The 18,928-nt window shown below is 37.6% G+C and overlaps 2 protein-coding genes across 3 annotated transcripts in view; one reads left to right on the top strand and one right to left on the bottom strand.

Moving 5' to 3' along the window:
* Positions 1-168: 168 nt before the first annotated feature.
* Positions 169-18,928, bottom strand: part of LOC135132071 (integrin alpha-PS1) — a 63,885-nt gene continuing 45,125 nt past the window's right edge. The window contains exons 2-14 of one of the 2 annotated variants that reach the window (XM_064059998.1): positions 8,608-8,735; positions 8,335-8,355; positions 6,362-6,635; positions 5,888-6,307; positions 5,308-5,835; positions 5,041-5,257; positions 4,835-4,991; positions 4,628-4,788; positions 3,862-4,536; positions 3,585-3,809; positions 1,386-3,444; positions 806-1,339; positions 169-500 (exon numbers count right to left, since the gene is read on the bottom strand). In XM_064059998.1, coding sequence (XP_063916068.1) covers positions 3,205-3,444; positions 3,585-3,809; positions 3,862-4,536; positions 4,628-4,788; positions 4,835-4,991; positions 5,041-5,257; positions 5,308-5,835; positions 5,888-6,307; positions 6,362-6,635; positions 8,335-8,355; positions 8,608-8,735 — 3,046 coding nt within the window. In that variant the 3' untranslated portion in view covers positions 169-500; positions 806-1,339; positions 1,386-3,204. The remainder of the gene's footprint in view (positions 501-805; positions 1,340-1,385; positions 3,445-3,584; positions 3,810-3,861; positions 4,537-4,627; positions 4,789-4,834; positions 4,992-5,040; positions 5,258-5,307; positions 5,836-5,887; positions 6,308-6,361; positions 6,636-8,334; positions 8,356-8,607; positions 8,736-18,928) is intronic. The other variant, XM_064059999.1, reaches the window with a different exon arrangement.
* Positions 8,819-9,519, top strand: LOC135132077 (protamine-like). Its single transcript, XM_064060006.1, has one exon. It carries the CDS (start codon positions 8,924-8,926, stop codon positions 9,452-9,454), a length of 531 nt encoding a protein of 176 aa, XP_063916076.1. The 5' UTR covers positions 8,819-8,923; the 3' UTR covers positions 9,455-9,519.

Here is an 18,928-nt window from a genome sequence, read left to right as displayed (position 1 = left end):
CGGGATTTTTGAAACGAAGTGGAATATTGGTTGCCTAAATTACAAATAGAGTTCGTCCGTAAAACAATGTAAAAGGAACTGATATAAACATCGAATGAACTGAAACCAATTTTTGGAGTGTGGTATGAAGACTACGAAAAAAATACCATTTTGAACAATAAAAAAGAATTGTGCTTATATTTATTTTATTCATAAATAAAAGTCTATCACTTTACCGAGTTAATTTCAACATAAACATATCAACTACCTATTTTGTCAATGCCTTCAATTTTCGCCAAGTGTGAACCGTTTGAAGAGTCAGAAAGTGAACGCTGTTGTTTTCATCTTCCTTGGGAAAAGTATTTTGATGTTTTTGGTTGAATTTTTGTTGTAAGTTAAATTAGTGAAGTGATTCTGAGAACCTTTTCATAGTAACATGGACTACAGTGGTAGACCACCTCGTGATTGCAGGCACAATGAAAAAATCTGCTTCAGGGGCTTCTTTAAATTTCCCTTGGAATCTGTAAGATAAGAAATATAAAGAAGTATATTATTCTATAATCAATAAAAAACTATTTGGTATGCAATTTTTACAGCACAGTGAAAATTCCAATAGTTGTAATGATTTAGGATCTATTTTACTCGCAATTGAATCTAAAGAAAGTAACCAGTGTCAAATTATTAATAGAGTTTTAAGCTGAACAACTTTTGCACATAAATCTGTGGAAATAAATACGACAGACTACAGACATCTGGACATGGGGAAACAAAATTCTTTAAGTTATGTCTGTGGATACTTAATGAAGAAATGCTTGAGGAAATATACCTGTGAAACATGTAGTTATTTTGCCGTTGCATGTAATGTCATCATATATGATAAACTTCTCTGTCACTTCAACGCCTTTGATGATGATCCAGCATTTTGGTAATCCTAAAGCTGGCCATTCACGTTCCAACGTCCCAGTACGATTGTAGTGGATGCAACTGTTGTACAATTCTGTTAAAAAGCAGCAGTACACACACGTTACGACCTTGCAGTTAAAAATTTGCGATCGTGATGACAACATGTCCGACAAAATGACGAAAATGTACTTTTATAGCTGCTCTCACGGTTTGAATAACATACACTGTCGAGTCATGTCCACACATGATCAAATTTCCATCCAATTCAAAACGATTGTACTGCTGCAGACAGACTTGTTCACCGACCGTCCACATCCAACCGATTTGCTTGATCTCATACACAGACGTTTAAAAACACTTCAATTTGGTCATATCCAACACAATTGTTCTGCGGCGTTGAAACGTGAGTGGCGGGCTTAAGATGCTACATGAAGCATTCACCTTTTATGTTGCAGCCCTAGAAAAACGATTTGCTTCACTATTTTCTACCAACTCAATTTTACCTTCATGTGGCCGATATATAAAAGCAGTCCTCGTAACTGTGTCCAGACCAGCATACGGCACCCCTGTGCCTTGTGTACAGTTTCCACAAGATTATTTATTCTATTTATTTGTTCGAACGCGCATTTTCTATTCAGTAAAAATAATAAATCACAGTTACAATATTAAATGCCAAACACCTAAAATGTCAAATTTGACGCACAATGTTGACATGGTGGTAAATTTTATTTAGTAACAAGGTTTGCCACTACAGTTTCAAGCCAAAATTCAAGGTCATGTCCTTACCCAACGGTCGATTATTGTTGTTCTGGGATGCTATTCTCGAGCCTTCGTTATCGTAACGTATACGTTGTTTAGCGACGAATACTAAACACTGTATTCTTGACCGTTCGTTATAAATCGCATACGTTATTTTGCGAAGATTTTTAGTCTTTAAGCATCGAATAGGTATTGAAGTGACGGATCAAATAGTATTCTGTGCTTGTCAACTTCGCTTACAGATTCAATACGAAAAAGGCATACAACACAAATATTTAAAATGGACGAGTTAGTGCAAATTTTAAAAATTGAACACCTACAAAATTTAGAGGGACAAGTTGAGCATGGCAAAAGGCTACGCAGAAATCCCAGAAATCCTTTTGCGGAGCTTAATGAGAGGCAATTTAATAACATGTTTCGATTAACAAAACAATTAACTCAATTTTTAATTTAATTAACATTTTGCAACCTTTTCTTACACCTCCCTTACGCGCTGCCGATTTAAGTATTCAAACAAAGGTAAATATATTTCTTTATTATCAAATGCTAAAACTTATATCTTTTATAAAAAATTTCCTAGGTCTTAACTGCATTAAGATTTTTTGCAAGTGGAAGCAGCTGGATATAGGTACCAATAAATACTTAGCTGTGTCGCAGCCCAGTGTTAGTCGGTGTGTAAACGAAGTAGCCAGTGCCTTAAATGATCCTCAAATATTTAATGGCTATATAAAATTTCCTAATAATTTTGAAGATCTAAATAGACTTAGGCAAGGGTATGTTATCAATTATTATCATCAAAATGCAAATTTTTTAAGTTTCAAGTATATGAATTATACGGTATATGTATGTTGTTTTTCGGAGCATTTTGCTCCTCTTTTATTGTTCTGCTTATCCATTTATTAAACAGGATACGAATAATTAAAAAAAATTGAATTGTCACTCTTATGTGTCACCTCTTGTGGTTCCTAGGACACGGGTAAAATTTAAATATTTTTACAATGTTGTCAATGTTTGCTCTGCGCTAAACAGCGAATGTTCGTTACGGCGTAACGAATATTCTCCAGAATAGATTTTTTGTAAAGTGTTCGCTATATTTTAATCGCTAAATAACGTATGCGCTATTTAACGCATAAAGTCAAGAATAGCACCCCTGGTCCGTTACGTGTATTTCTTATGGGGCTTTCAAAAGCTGTCATTACTGTATGATATTCTGTGACTTCACAGTCAACCAAAAATAAACAAAATCCCCAACTTTTTCAAACAGCTTTATTAAAAAATACTCGTAAATAATTACCGAACACACAACTACAACTATCGATAAAATTTAAATATTTATGTACAAAAGGTCTTAAATGTAAATCTAGTAAGTTTTTGGAAGTTTAGACATCACACATCAAATTCGAGCGAACCCTACAGCTCCGGGTTCCGCTTTTAGCTACTTAAGTACATATCAACAACTAAGTTAACAATCGAACAGTTCAATTCGAGGTTTGGCAGCATATTTACGTCACTTAGTTCAAGGCAACAGATACGACCCGCGTTCACACGTTGCGATATCACATTTTATTTTTTCGTCTGTTTTGCGTCAGCGTCTGTTAGCAGGGTTTCGTTTTCGCCTTGTTTCATCAGGTTGGCAGACAGGGTTTGGTCGTTGACGCGGTTTCGTTTGAAAAAGCCACACTTGTACAGGATTATTATTACTATAATTAGTAACAATAAGCCGGCGATCACTGATCCGATTATTATCCAGATGTTCACCCCGGTGTCGGCCAAAACCACGGACGGGTAGCCTCGTGTCTCAATCTGAAAAAAATGTGCTTTTAGCAACACAATCCAACGTTCGGTGGGTTGGCAAGCGTGAGGGACACAGTGCCGCTGCGCAGGCGCACACTGCCGCACTAACAATAAAGCGGCAATTATGAATCACTGTCAAATGTACTTACTGAAGTGATCCCCACTGAATTGTTTCTGTTTATAATAATACTTGGGTCGTCGATTATGATCTCGGCTACGGAATTTATGCTAACCCAGTCTATCTGCCGATAGTCTTCAATCAGTGTCGAATTCCACACTCTTGCAAATATATTAATTTTAATTTGACTATTTTCGTTCAGTTGAGGTATTGTGCACGTTATTTTGGCACAAAGCGCAGTTTTCCTGATACAGTCCTGTAAAATACAAGCGTGACTAGCCATCTTTGTTTCCATAGTGGCAACCTACCATAGGAACAACTTGTCGCTTCTCTGGTCCCATAGTTTCCGCCCTAACAGTCTCTTCCACGTCTCTTTTCCTCCTCACATTCGTAGGCGGCTCCACCACTTTCTGCGTTTCTTCCAAATTCGATTCTTCTTCAATTCCCAACGCTTTCAATTTCAACTTATTCACAATACTCGCCGGTTCGACCGAGCAGTGGTTCGTTGTATTGAAATCAATACTCGGTTCTTTTTCTAAGTAGAGCAGCCACTTCCCCCCTTCTTCACGGTCAGTGTAAACTTGGTACGGCCACTGGATTTCCACCCTCAAATTTCGGATATTCCAGTCACCTTGATTGATGACATCGTAGCTGTGGATAACTCGGGGACCAATATCTTCCAGGTATTTCATAGCACTTTGACCCTTCACATCACCCGAGTAGATAATATTCGGAGGCCTACTTTCCCCTTTTATCAAGTAGGACGCGATCTTCTGCAAAATCACCGTCAAATTTTGCGACGTTTGCGTCGACCTCTCCGTCGAAGTCGAATTCACGAAAACTTGCAAGTCGAGTTTTTGTTGCTTGGTGTTTGCGATTTCAAAGCGGAGGCTCAGGTTCGCGCTTTTGTCTCCTTGGAAGGGGTTGCCGAGGTTGCAAGTGACCAGCGTCGATTCGTTGTTTGCCGTACAGACAATACCACTCTAAAACACAAAAAAACAAATAAGTAGTAGAAGAATAATAGAACTGACGTCATTTTCTTGGCGCCAATTTTAATTTAATTTATTATTTTACCGCTTTATTCTTCTCAGTTTGTAGAGCGACATAACTGAGTCCCTCTGGATGCCTCACGAATAATTTAGCCTCGTATGCAGCCTCGTCGGAATTTATGATATTGGCGTCTAACACAAATTCTTTGTTCTTACCCATGTCCAGAATATAGCCATCCTCGGACACTACAAACAATTGATAAAAAACGAATTTGACACTCGGTGGACTTACTCGGCAGGCGAGTTCCAGCGTACAGTGTCAAGTTGCTGTAGCACACGTCGTCGTCGCCGCAGTTCTTCTGAAATGTGGCCTGGAACGTTTTGACTGAAGTTTTATTCAGAATTGGAGAATCTGGCTTGTCTTGTTGAATGTTATAGTTGACTTGTAACTAAAATTGGATTGTGGTACTTCAGCTGGGACTAAATTACATATAATACCAATATTGGTGTCAAAATGTCGCCGTTGCTTTCGACAAGATAAGCCACCTCATCTATACAGTTTGCTTCAGAGGACGGTGTGACGTTTACGTATTTTAAGTCATTTTGGAACGTAACTCTCTGACTCTTCTTTGTGGCTTCTTTTATTTCATATTTGATTTCTACGGGTTGAGACGACTTGAATTTGCTCAAAGTGAAGCACGTCTTGAACGAGAAGCTAAAATGAGAATTTTTATCGTAAACTTTGCTCAAAAATGACCAAGTTACCAAGTTTTGTCTGTGGTTTGATTAAACTGGCAGCCCTTTTTCGACGCGTTTATATTGTTCAGTTCTTTTCCGTCTACAGTAATAGAAATATCAATAATGGGTCTAGTCTTATACAAAATGACTTCGTCGGATTCGTATGCTCCTATGAGCAAATCGGGGTATTCATTCAAATCCATGTCCAGTCCCCCACTCATTGAATACCCTATAGTCTTATGACCTCGATGCTTAATTATCTGCGACGGTTCTGGGCTTAAACCGCCTTTTTGTCCTAAATAGATATAAACAGCACCACCCCCCTCTTCGTATGGAGCACCAATTGCGACGTCCACAAAACCGTCCTTATTTATATCACCTAGAGAGGTCATGGAGAACCCAAATCTGGATTCTTCTTTACCAGTATATTTGGCCTTATATTTACAACCGTCGTAAATGTTACACCGTCTTAAGTCGGAATAGTAGTACACAGCGCCACCTATTTTGTTTTCGCTTTCGTAGTAAAATGGAGCTGCCACTAGAAGCTCATCATAGCTGCAAAATCGTCAGTAGTAAAGAAAAAACTAAACCATGTCTTAATAAATACCCGTCTTGATTTATATCCACGGCTAAAATTTCATACCCAAAACTGGACCCAAACTGGGTGCCACTGATATTCAACGTGATAGTAAGCTCCTCAACCGATGCCGTTTTATTGAAGAAAAATACTTGACCCGTTAGGTTCGATCGAGGGGCTCCGGACACATACGTGATAATAGTTCTGTCAAAAAAGTGCCCCCCTGTGACGCTCATTCCTAAGTAACTATACTTATTTATCGGAGTCGGGTTATCATTAAGGGGCCCCCTATACACCGTATTATCTCTCTGCAAAAAGCTCCCCACTACGTCCTTAGCGAAAAACGTGCCTCGCCACGTGTACGGTCCCGGCGCCCCCATTAAGGTAAACCCGTCGTTGAGAAAAGCCAAACTCGTCCCGACCTGACAGAAACCATACTGTTGATGCAACCTACACACATACACGTTTTAAAAGGTCCACCAATGCTAGAAAATCAGTGTTTACTTTTCGGTCGGTCGCCCCTTGCACGGTTCTAGAACACCCTCAGCCTCTAGAGTCTTGTTCAATACGTAGCACAAACCCATTCCGTAATGGTACAAGGTCAAATTGGCGCTCTGGATGTAGCGATGGGCGCAAACCACCACCTTTCCGCCCGGCTTCTGGGACTTGACGGTGACCCCCAGCCATTGGTTTTCTTTGATTTCGTCGTGTCCTGGTGGGTCTAAGTCGTTGGGTTCTCTAAGTGTTGGAGTGTCTTCGTAATCAAAACCGTCGTCAACTGATAACAGCGATAGTAAGTATGGGAACTCATTTATGGGGGCGAGGGTTAGTGTGATGCACAAGTCTTACGGTAATTGCTTTTGGTGCGAAGAAGAGTTGGGTAAGAGTGGTGAGTTTATGGGTGTAAAGTTACTTCTAAGCTATTTTGACAATTTTTTTATTACCTAGTGTTGGTATCACTAAAACCGCTGAAAATGACATTCCGAATCAATAATACCAATCGCGTCGTTAAATGCAGCCCACTGTAAGTCAAAATAAAAACCGCGCGGTATAAAAAAAGCACCAAATTAATTAATTTTTACAAAGGATATGAATTTTTATAGTTCGAAAATACGGTGTAGCAACCATTTTACCCAAATCTTCACACTATTTTCAAGTATGCAACCAACAATACACGGCTGCTCCAAACTCAAACAATTACCTGTGGAGTTAGTTCAAAACTCATGGCAAACGTGTACTACAGTGAAAGGACAGCTGGCCCTTTTCATGTTCTGTACAAAATGCGTCTATTTACATCTTTTACAAAATAAAGCTGAGGATAATGCGAAACACACACTTGAAATTGATAAACCGCCATGAAAAAGTGATAGGTGGTCTCTCGAGTGTTATTACATTAATAATGTTATTCTAATTAATTAATTTAATTAATTAATTCAATTAATTCAAATAAGCCGAAGACCCCAAAAGACTACAGCGTTATTGACGCCTCCATCGCGATCGGGTTGGTGAATATCATTGTAAAATAAATATGTTTCGGATTCATTTCCGCCGCAACCGATCTACACTACTTAAAAATAAATAAATAAACAAATAAAACAATAAATAAAGAGAATAGATAGGCTAATAACTAACAGAGGTAGACAGTCGGTATCAAAGGAGTTGAATTTTGGCAACATTCTTGATGAGTCAGTTGCATATTAATCACTGGTGTGTTTCGTAATTCTTAGAAGAAGAATCAGTCATGTTGTTGTTATCATAATTCATAATCTGTATTTACGTTTTCGAGAATGAATTCGTAATCATGTTTTTGATGGTTTCTTCTTTAATCTTGATCCGTGAAATTGACTGACAAAGTGTGAAGTCACCACCGAAAATGAAAGAATGACTTAGCACCTCCTTTGTATCCTATTTTTGGAAAACTAATCTCTAACGGAATTTTCGTCATAGCTGCGACAAAAATGAATCAGAATTCCTCTGCGTTAATTCTAATTAGTACCCGCCTTGTCAAAGGTTAAAAATTATTCAATTAGTTTAAATTTCTTCGACCACCATGCAGTCTTCCGATTGAGATTGATCGAGTTCCATGCTCGTTTTTAATCAGATTTTAGTGTTGTGCCGTCTGGCACAAGTTATTAATAATTCATCGTTTCGAAGCGTTAGATACTCTCTGTTACCATATTCTGACCCTTTACGCGATCGTCGACCTTGCATTTACAAAATCATCGATTTGTTTATAATTCAAAAGATTAGTGCCACATAAACTGAGTTAATCGGTCGAACCAGACCGCGAACTATACCGAGTGTGTGATTAAACGGGATTAGGAGAGGGTGAAGCGGTTGCAATGTACAGAGTGTGAAGCAAAACCACACCAAAGTCATGCAGAAAAAGAGGCATGCAAATAAATTAGCAAAAATACTCATGCATCATTACCAAATTGGTACCAAGTTTGGTACCTTGGTTCGAGACCACCACTTACAATTATACCTCCCTCCGGCCGCTGGTGTGCACCCCAAAAAACAAAAACACAAATTATTAGAGCCCGCAAAAATGGGCAAAAATTTCATTTAAAAAACATAAAAATCCACTTCCTACACTAAAAAACGAACACAAGATTCTAACTTAACACAGTAGAGCTATTTAAACCATCCTGGACGATACAATCTAGACTAAATAGCTGGTGTTTGTACATTAACACTGACTGTATTTAAGGCTATGTGGGTGGAAAGGGCACAATTCCTCCAATACGTACATCTTTTGCCGTCGGTGTCGATTTGGGTACAATCCCTCTGTTTCGAGGTTATCGGGCATTTGAAAAGCGCGCCAGAACGATTGGTCCCGGGTTGGTTGTTTTTCCCCAGCGGAGCTCCCACCAAAATCCTGGAACAAACGATACAAAATTGAACGCGAAAATCAACACATTGCATTCTAGGAGTTGTAGCACACACTGTTTGTCCCAGTGGGCCAATCAGTTGTCAAGGTAAATCAACAAAAAACAAAGTTCCCGTCAAAATTAAATGTGAAATTTTGATATTTTAATCGTTCTGATGATGAATTAGGTGAAATTGATGGCGTGCAGAAAGCCCCCATCTCGAGCGCAGTACTGTGGCAGAGCCAAAGAGAAAAAACGTCGCTCCAAGTCGCGCAAGTCCGGAAAAAGAAAAAAGTCATGCCGACCGGGAAAAATCACCAGGAACCCTTTCTTCAACTACCTGCGGTGGTTCCGCACGAAGCACTGCGGCATGAACATGATCCAAGTGGCCGTCGAGGGCGCCAAGTGCTGGTGCAAGATGAGCGACGAGCAAAGAAGAAAGTTCTACAAGGAGGCCTGCGGCGCCCCGAAGATGCGGCGATCGAGAGGGAGGTCGAAAGGGAAGGCGCGGAGAAGGTCCAGGAGCAGGAAACGGCGAGGAGGAGGTCGCTGCGGAGGCGGCAGGAGTCGCAGACGCGGCAAGTCGAGGAAACGCAGCAAGTCGAGGAAACGCAGCAAGTCGAGGAAACGAAGCCGATCGAGAAGGAGATCCAAGTCTAGGAGCAAATCGCGAACCTGCGGAGGAGCATGCAACAAACCTCGCAATGTGAGGTCTCTCTGTGGATAACCAATTGAAAAAAAAAAAAGAAAAATTTAATGTACAAGAGCGTCAAAGTAAACGTCTCGAGATCAGTGACCCTTTCTTTCTGTTTTTGTTTCTGTACTTTCTAGATGAATAAAAGTGACAATGCAAAACTGAAGGATCTGTCAATTCAGAGCCAAAAAGTCACATTTTCTGTGGTTGAGTCTAGGATGCGCGCGCAGGAACGTAATCGCGAACTTGACAACTTCTTCAACGTAAACGACTTAGTTACAGCAAAACATGAGATGCACACGTCGCAAAAACGCTATCCCATGTAGAAAATTCAATTACATAAACTGGTAAAACCACTTAGGTATCTTTTCCTCTGATAAGCTCGCGATAAAGTCGTCATACATGTAACCCAAATCCACAAAACCACAATTATGTAATAAAACATAAAAAAATAGATGTGCTTTTATGGAAAATCATTTACAGTCTTATCGCTTAAAATTTAAATAGTTGACTTGATAAGTAGAACGAATGACATTAAAAGCCCATTCCGGGTGTGTTTTACTACCAAAGTTACGACGTTTTATAACTCTTCTTTTCAGCTTTCGTTGATTTCAATGTTATTTATGTTGTTTTGAAGTAATATAAGATATTAAAATTTCTTCGAGGCATTTATAAATATTGTTTGGTACCAAGTGGAAACATGATTATTACGAAGATGTATCACGGCAATAAATTTTCCATGTCTCACTATTTCTAAAGGATAATTTATAGAATGAACTCTTCTGTTTGACGTAATATACAACCAGGAACCAGTCTCTTATAAAATATATAAAGTCACAGAACGTAATAGCAAAACTATTAAATCCCATTTATGAAAGCTACGTCACAAACTGTATTTGTACCGTTTCTTCTGTTGCATGTTACATGAGCATAACATAATCAATTAACCAGTTATACACTCAGCGGGCTATCTCTCCTTAGCTCTGACGTGACAGTACAACTTCTTCGTATTCTCTGACTGAAGACACATTATTATTACCTCACATATCAACATGCTTGTCTGACACGTAGATGGCACCGAAAAATGTTAATCACACATAATCGGATCCGTGATTTCGATAAGTTTCTCTTTGTCGTATTGCCTTATGACAAAAGACACAAATTTCACAGTTCGTATTTCACCAAGTGACAGACCAAGGTGGATTTTACCTGGCGACCGGAACAAATTTGTACGAGGCGGTTCCTCGAATAAATTGGCCATTTGTGTAAGCCGTAAAAGGTGTGCTACGATTTCGACGAGATTCCTCGACAGTTGGGAATGGTATTCTGAAAATGGCCCTCTTATGGTGGGCTCACATTACAAACAATTATTATCTGTGTTCGCAGGGCCGTTACTAAAAAGACCTTTTGTATTTGTAACAGGCTTACGGGAGGATGTTATTGTTGGGATATGTAAATAGCGCCGCTTATGATAGGATCTGGCTCAGATTTCACTTAATATGGGCTAATATAATGGTCACGGGGCGGGCTTTTTGGGTTTATTTGGTCTGAAGAGGCGTCTTGCAATAAAAAACGAAGATAAGATTTTATATGGGTGTATTTTTACAAAAAAATTGTGGTGTACAGGAATCCCGTTCGGAATTTCGGTACAACGCTCTCGAATTAAAAGCTTGTCGGATAAAAAGGTATTTACATATGTCGTGGGGCCTCATTCCAACTGTCTTGAAAGCACTAAAATTTAAATAACGCTAAAATAAATCTTTAAAAGTCTAATTGAATCATTACTCTTGGCAAAGACGTTGATTTTTTTCCTGCTGTGAAATAAACGGTTTCGTTCAAAATTTCATCGCCTAGTTCATGTCCAACTCGAAAGCCATAAATTTCCGGCCGGTTAAAATTAAGGTCTGTGAAGAGACATACAATTTTTGATAGGTGAACATGGCGAATGTTTAATTTTAATTGGGAATTTTAGGATGGATGAAACTTTGTTTATTGAATACATGAACAGATTTTTTTTTATAATAACACTTAATGTAATGTTCTGTCAGGTCACTGTTGTGATCAACATATTCAACAAATGAAGATATGAAATGATAATTTACTGCGTTAGGATCGGCAAAGTTCAAATCTGTACCTACAGTGTGTTTGGATTTAATATTCGTATTTTGCCATCTTTCATTCATTGTATCACTTTTTTTGATCATATAGCTGTACTAAGATATAGTTCCTCGTTCATTTATACCGGATAAAGTAATTCAATTTTAATTCACTTTGTTCTTAACAATGTACATTTTTGTGATGAATTCGTAATTTCATGTCAAATCGGACAATCATCAGCTCCGGTCCAAGGTCACATCTTATTACATTGGTACCTGGAGTGCCTTAATCCCTCACCTTAACTCCGGTCCAAACCGATAACATCACCTATTGTGAACTCTGCATACATTTTAGCTATTCTTTTTTCAATTCCAATTTAAAAATCCATGTAAATAGACACAGACGTGAAACTAAATAAGTCAGAAAGTAGACGTATACTAAGTAAAGAAGTTAGGCAACGGCTGAATTTTAGGACAAGATTCGAGCATGGATTTCTCGAGACCAAAATTCTGCTTCTGTCCCAAAATACACCTGGATTGTTTTGATTCACTCTCATATGTTCTAAGAGACGACCTACGTAATTTGGTGACATAATGGGCAGCGAATACTAGATCACAAATTAATCAAAAAATTCACACCGTAGCTAAAAATGTCTTCTCTGCTATGTAATAGGGTCCATCCGACGAATGACCCCTAGAGCACGAAAAAGTAGGCCTCACGTTTCCGTCTGTTTGTCTCGTTTTTTATTAGAACTACTAGGCTGATCGCTGTCAAATTTTATATGCTATGTTAAGAATATACATGGGCCGGTGGGCGGGACTACTATTTGCCAAGATAAAACTGATTTTGGCAAATGACGCACCCTCTAAGAAAATAAAGGTGGATAGGGGGACCTAGGATCTGATAAGAGAAGATTGATTTTGGCAAATGATATTCCATCTAAGAAAATGAAGTGCGGGTGGGCGGGGCTAGTACTTGCTAAGGTAAGACTGAATTTGGCAAATGACGTATTCTCTAAGAAAATAATGGGTGGGTGGGTGGGCTCGGTACTTGCTAAAATAAGACTGATTTTGGCAAATGGGGCTAATACACGATAAAACACTAACCAAAATTTGCCTAATTATCCCCACCAACAATTTGATCCTTTCAAATCCTTTTTAATAAACGTGTGTGGTTTATGAACGTATTTTGAGTTTCTAGTGTAGGCATGCAAATTTTCTTTTAAAAAATCCAACATGGGTCACCATTTTTTTTACACTATATTTTTATTATGAGTATTGCACGTGTAGTGTACGTCTCAGAATTGACACAAGTGTCCGCTGAAATATTGATTGGAATATTTTCAGTGGGATAACTCGATAGCAACTGGCAGAGCCTTGTATTTTGTCAATGGATTCGTATTTTTGGAGCAATTGTTTACTGTTCATCAAATTTTTCCGCACTCCGCGCCAGACTAAATGTAAGCAACTTCGAATTAAAAGCAGTGGCGGAGTCTGGGTGATTAACTCTCTAAGAAAATAAAGAGCGGGTGGGCGAGGGATGTATACCGGAGTTCGAACTGTCCACAGAGTATCTAGATAATTTAAATCGCCTCGAGGATTTAGGAACTCTAGAGAATCTAGACACCTATAAACCCTAGATGATATAGAGTCCAGAGAATAGTCTAGGGTATCTAGCAATTCTATAAAACATACTAATTTAGAAATCTTCAAGGGTAGTAAGGGCCTGAAATGACCACAGAATATGTTGATAATTTAAAGCTTACAGCACCTACAGGCTATGGAAAATCTAAAATCTAGCAAGTCTAGAGCCTAAAGATCTTAGAAAATATGGAGACTTTAGAAAACCTAAACAACTTAGGCAATTTAACATAGACTTCTTTTCAGAACATGAAACTTGAAATATGTTTAAAATGGAAAATTTGTATAAGAAAAAATCGATTTTACTCCTCCGCCCCATAATTACAAAATCCATATTTCCTTGCAAAAATGTACAATTTTAATCATGTTTTAAGTTTCTTGTTGTGAAAAGATGGCTATGAATATTAAGAAAAAAAAAGGCAGATCGAAAGGCGGGGCTTAATTACAAGATGCATATTTGTCTAGACGAATTCACCATTTTAAATATGTTTTAAGTTTCTTTCTTGTTCTGAAAAGACAACTACGTATACTAAGAAAAAAGGGAAAGTATAAACCCCGCCCACCCGCCCTGTCTCAATTGTGAATATTTTTTTTATTCGTCGTGAGCCGAGAAGGCGGAGCTTAACTGCTAAATTGTTATTTCTCTACGAAAAATTAAGAACATGTTTTTGAGTATCGTGTTACCCAAAGAATACCATATACATAAATTAAAGCTAAAGATTAAGCCCCACCCACACCTGCCCTGATCTAAATAGTAATTAAGTTTTCATTCGTTCGTTCCTAGGGGCGGAGCCTAATTGGAAAATTCATATTTCCTTACAAAAAATTACCATTTTAAACGTGTTTTAGGTTTCTAAGAATAAAAAAATCATCACAATTGAGACTGGGTGGGTGGGCGGGGTTTATATTTTGCCTTGGTTTCTTAATATACACAATATTCTTTGAACAACACGATACTCAAAAACATGTTTTTAATATCTTATAAAGATATAAGTATTTTGCAGTTAAGCTCCCTCTTGGTTCACAGCGAATAAAAAAAATCATCACAATTGCGATAGGGCGGGTGGGCGGGCTTACATTTTGTCTTTTTGTTTTAACATGTGTAGACTTCCTTTCACAACATGAAACTTAAAATATGTTTAAAATGGAAAATTTGTATAAGAAAATATAGATTTTGCAATTAGGCTGCGCCCCATAATTGACTCTTACTCTTGGGTCTATGGAGTCTAGCGAGCCTTCAGAGTATATAAAAATTAGAGAAACTAGAAATTTTAAACAGTCTACACTCTACACAATCTAGACAACTTAGTTTACTACCTAGAACCCCTCGAGTGTATAGGGTCCAATGAATTTACAGAGTCTAGGGGGCCTAATGATTATAGTCAATCTAGATTGTCTATCTACAATCTCTAGAAAACATATACAATTTAGAGAGACTGAAATATGTATTGCGTGTACTGTGTATAGAAAGGATACACAGCCTATAGATTGTAGGTAATTTAAATTGTCTAGAATTTCAATATTTTAGAGACCTTAGAGTAGCTAGAGAGTCCAAAACTCTAGAGAAAGTAGGCACTCTAGGCAATCAGGAATCGGAAAAGCTAGAGAATCTAGAAACCCTACAACACCTATAGAGTTTCAAATGTCACAGAGTTTAGTGTCTATAAACTATAAACAACCTAGATAATAATTTAAATTCTTAGTTTAGAATCTAATCACTGTAGGGAGCTTACAGTAGCTAGAAAGTTCAGAAAATCTATAAAACCTAGCAAGTCTAGAGTCTAGAGATCTTTTTTTTATTTTATTTATTTTTTTATTTTTTATTTTTATTGATTAACGTTACCCAACAGGCCGGAGGCCCAATTACAGGGTAACGGGGGACATACACAACACCCAGAGCAGGGCGGGAATTGAACCCACGACCCAGGTGTGGCAGGCAAGCGCGATGCTACCTAACCCACCCGGGTCCTTAGAGAACAGAAAATCTAGAGTACCTATCTAGAAGCTTTGGAAAGTTTAAAAAATCTAGATGCCTTTCTCGTAATTGTGTTGTACGTTGGACGATGGATGTAGCTTACATTGATTCAATTTGTTTTTCCCGAGCGTAAGCTAAGAAAGTACATATTGTAATCGAGTCCGTCGGCTGACTCTCTACTTTTACGTTTTCTCGACCTTTCATGACCCCTAGCCTAGAGTATGAAGAAATAGGTCTCCCGTTTCCGTCTGTATGTGTGTCTGTCTGTCCGTCTGTCTGGCGTCCTGTTTTTTTCTTAGACAAATAATCTCGGAAAGTACTAGGCCCATTGTTGTCAAATTTTGTATTTATATTAGGAATATCATGTAGATGGTAAAACGCTAACCAAAATTCAAAATTTGTCTAATCATCTCCACCAGTATATATATAAAATAACATAGTCCTACACATGTAATTTATGACTCCGTATTGAGTTTTTACCCGAAACGTCCAGATTTTTTGGAAAAAATCAAAATTAAAAAATATTTTGCAATTTAATTTTGAATCTGTAAAACCGAATGCTTTGAAATCTTGTAGATGTTTTAAAGTGATGATAAGCATAATAAATTTTTAATCAAAATATATTTACTTATCCCCTCCAAAAAATTGATGACGTCAGCTCAAAATTTTGCTGAATAAATCCTATCCAAATCCTATATTTTACTTCAAATTTCTTAATACATATATGACTCAACAATAACGTTTTTTAACTTTAATTTTTCTCACTGAGGAAGTATTGTTTAAATCAAAAATGTTAATCTTGACATTTAGGAGTTTTTGTAGTTTTCTACAAACGATTGTATGTAGGTATACAGCCAAGTCAGAATAACGAATCATCGAATATAGATCTGTTTTTTTTGCTGGATAACAACAAATTATACATAAGTATTAATCTGAAAGGGCTTATTGTAGCAAGCTTTATTCACGATTCGGGTATTAGTGTATGTTCCAAATCAGCCCATTTGCGGTCCCAAATATCCCCGTTTGTTATTCCAACTGTCGTCTGTAGGGAGTGTTGGCTAACTATTAATGAATAAGGATCATAGACCTAAATAGGGGTTCGGATTTATCTCCCCCAATACCGGCTTATCGCCGATAGAATCCGACAATTATTAATACAGGCGACCGACACCGGCACGACATCATTATTAAGCCCCATCCCATAATTCAATCCAAATTCACGGAAAATACAAATAGGACATGACTCACGCTCATTGTCCGAAGCAAACACCGAAACTGTCGGCATGGGGGTGGTTGTTGACGCATCGACTCGACTTGACTCCCGTCTTAACCCCGAGAAGATCGACCGATAGCGCCCCAGCCGACGTATCAAGTTACATCTCGTATGAAGTTGTAATTTAGTGAATTGTTGTTTCCGCGACTCTCCATCGATTCCTGGGGGTTGTGGCATGCGGCCAGCGCAGGCCGAAGAACTCGTAAATCATCGCTATGTCGAAATTCGAGCGTGGAAATGATAAAAATAGTGTGGCAATCTGCGTCACGAAATTATTTATTTTCCGTATGTTTACGAACTTTCGAATTCGATTTGTGTTTGTTACGATCGGCGGAACAAAACAAACGCGAGGAAGCGGGAGGATAAACAAGGGGATTGATTTTATGAGGACGGAAACGCATCTCCTGCCGAAAAAGGAACAAGTGGATGGGTCTTCCAAATTCCGGCAGACGGAGTCAATAAACTGTAGTCCATTCTTCGTAATATCGACGATTTTGTTGTGTGCAGTAATGGAAGTAAATTCATAGAAGCTGTTTTTAAATTGACGTTAAAAAAGAGACAGCACAGAAGAAATGCCATCATCAGTGGAAAATTGCAGTGGCATTCCAACCTTGTGCGCAATTACACGATCATCGACACAGGATAATGTTAATAATTGGTATAAATAGACAATCTTGTTCGTGGCAATGCATCTATTAACATTTCTACCCACTACGAACCACAATTTAACCCAAGTCAAATCCTGTTTCAAAACAAAGTTATTTGCCAAACATTCACAATTTCAAACTTTGTAAATCCTTTGATTTCTTCCAAGATTAAGTACGTTTAATAACTTACTTGCCAATAACCAGGTTTTGCGAGAACAAAATCAATAAACTACATAAATCACATCAAAGAAATTGTTTGCAATACCGTAAGTTCTTAGTTTCGTTCGAAGTAAGTTGTTTCTGCAAGTGGGTTGAAACAACAGCTCAGTGAGGATATGTTCAGCTAACGGATATCTGTTTGAAAGAGAATGTTTTTCAATTCAACGGACAATTTTTGCCGCAATAATAGACAATTTATTGTCTTCTTTTATGGTATCTGAATAGAGGTACGTGGACGATATTTTTACCTTTGTCGATGCAAGTAACTGAAATCTGAAGAGATTGTTAATAAGTTTGACAGCATCAAATTTACATAGAGTGGAAAAATCTATGGAAAATTATTGTTTTAGACGTATTTGTAAGCAGCAATAATGCATTCAAGAAATGCAGCAGTACATTTCGCAACTTCCTGCTATTGTCCTTAACAAAAGAAGCAACTTTCTGGTCAACTAAACCTTCATTTTTCTTATAAGTCTAAATTATAGTTTAAATTCAGGAGATTGGTTTCTAAATTTTGTGCTTATTTAAAAAATTGTTTGAAGGTTTTGTTCCTGCAAAATTTTAATTATAATAACCTATCTACATTAAAACAAAAATATAATATTATATATGTATATATTTTTTTGAATTCATTAGTATATCATACTTTAATCACCCACTTACATATAAAATTTGACAACAATCAGTCCAGTGATTTCGGAGATTATCTGCCTAATTTAAATCAACACAGACAGACAGACGACAGAAAGGCGGAAACCCGAGACCTACTTTTTGGTACTTTAGGTTAAGGATCATGAAACGTCGAAAATTAATCAGTGTCCATTTGACTACTGTAATCTTCAAACATCTTCGACATACTAAAAATATTAAAGAAGAGAGGTAGAGTGTCCAGTGCAGATGCTAGTTCTGGTCACTATTCCTCAATGTTCCCTATTCTTTTGTGCAGAAAAAGAGGATACAACGAGAAGTACTATAGCAGGACTGGTAGAAGCAAGTGGAATAGTTAATTAAGATTCGTTATTTTCTGTTTAAGATATCTGATAAAAAATCCAAGCTATAAAGTATTGGTAAAAGACGATACTTTGATACAGAAGACTTGTAATTTGTCAACTGGGTTCAAACGCTGTGCATAAAATTTAAGAGTAGATGGTTATGTTCTTTTTACCTACCGAAAATACGAAAAAATCGATCTTTCGTTTCCGTTCGTCTCTCTATCGTCTGTCCGTGCCGATTTTAATTTGACGTCAAATTTTATGAGTCTGTAAGGATTATCGTGTAAACCAAAATTTGTCTAATCATCAACACCAACACTTTGACGACCTCAAAAATGTGCATAGTAACTGTTATTGAAATTTTATAAAATAACATACTCCAGTACTTGTGGTTTATAAATCCGCCTTGAGTTTTTCCTTTATACTAATATAAGCGGAATGCAAGTATCGGTTAGCGTGTCCTGCGCACAACGCTAAGGTCGTGGGTCGTGGGTTCGATTACCTCATACGTGTTTTTTTTTTTATTCTGTAGGTGGTATTCTAAAAAAGTAAAATCTCCCAAAATCAAATTTTATATTTTAGTAACCTTGGACCAATGTTCTGAAAACTATAAGATAAGACTAATTGTACTAAATGACATATCTTCTAAGAAAATAAAGGGTGA

The sequence above is a fragment of the Zophobas morio genome, unplaced genomic scaffold (genome assembly GCF_036711695.1).
Source record: "Zophobas morio isolate AGI-343-1 ecotype UQ-CSIRO unplaced genomic scaffold, CSIRO_AGI_Zmor_V1 ptg000021l, whole genome shotgun sequence".
NCBI classification, from domain to species: Eukaryota; Metazoa; Arthropoda; class Insecta; order Coleoptera; family Tenebrionidae; genus Zophobas; species Zophobas morio.
This window is presented reverse-complemented; position numbering and strand designations above follow the sequence as displayed.

Excerpts from the sequence above, each read along its gene's own strand:
- LOC135132077 (XM_064060006.1), top strand. The coding sequence starts at position 8,924 with ATGGCGTGCAGAAAGCCCCCATCTCGAGCGCAGTACTGTGGCAGAGCC.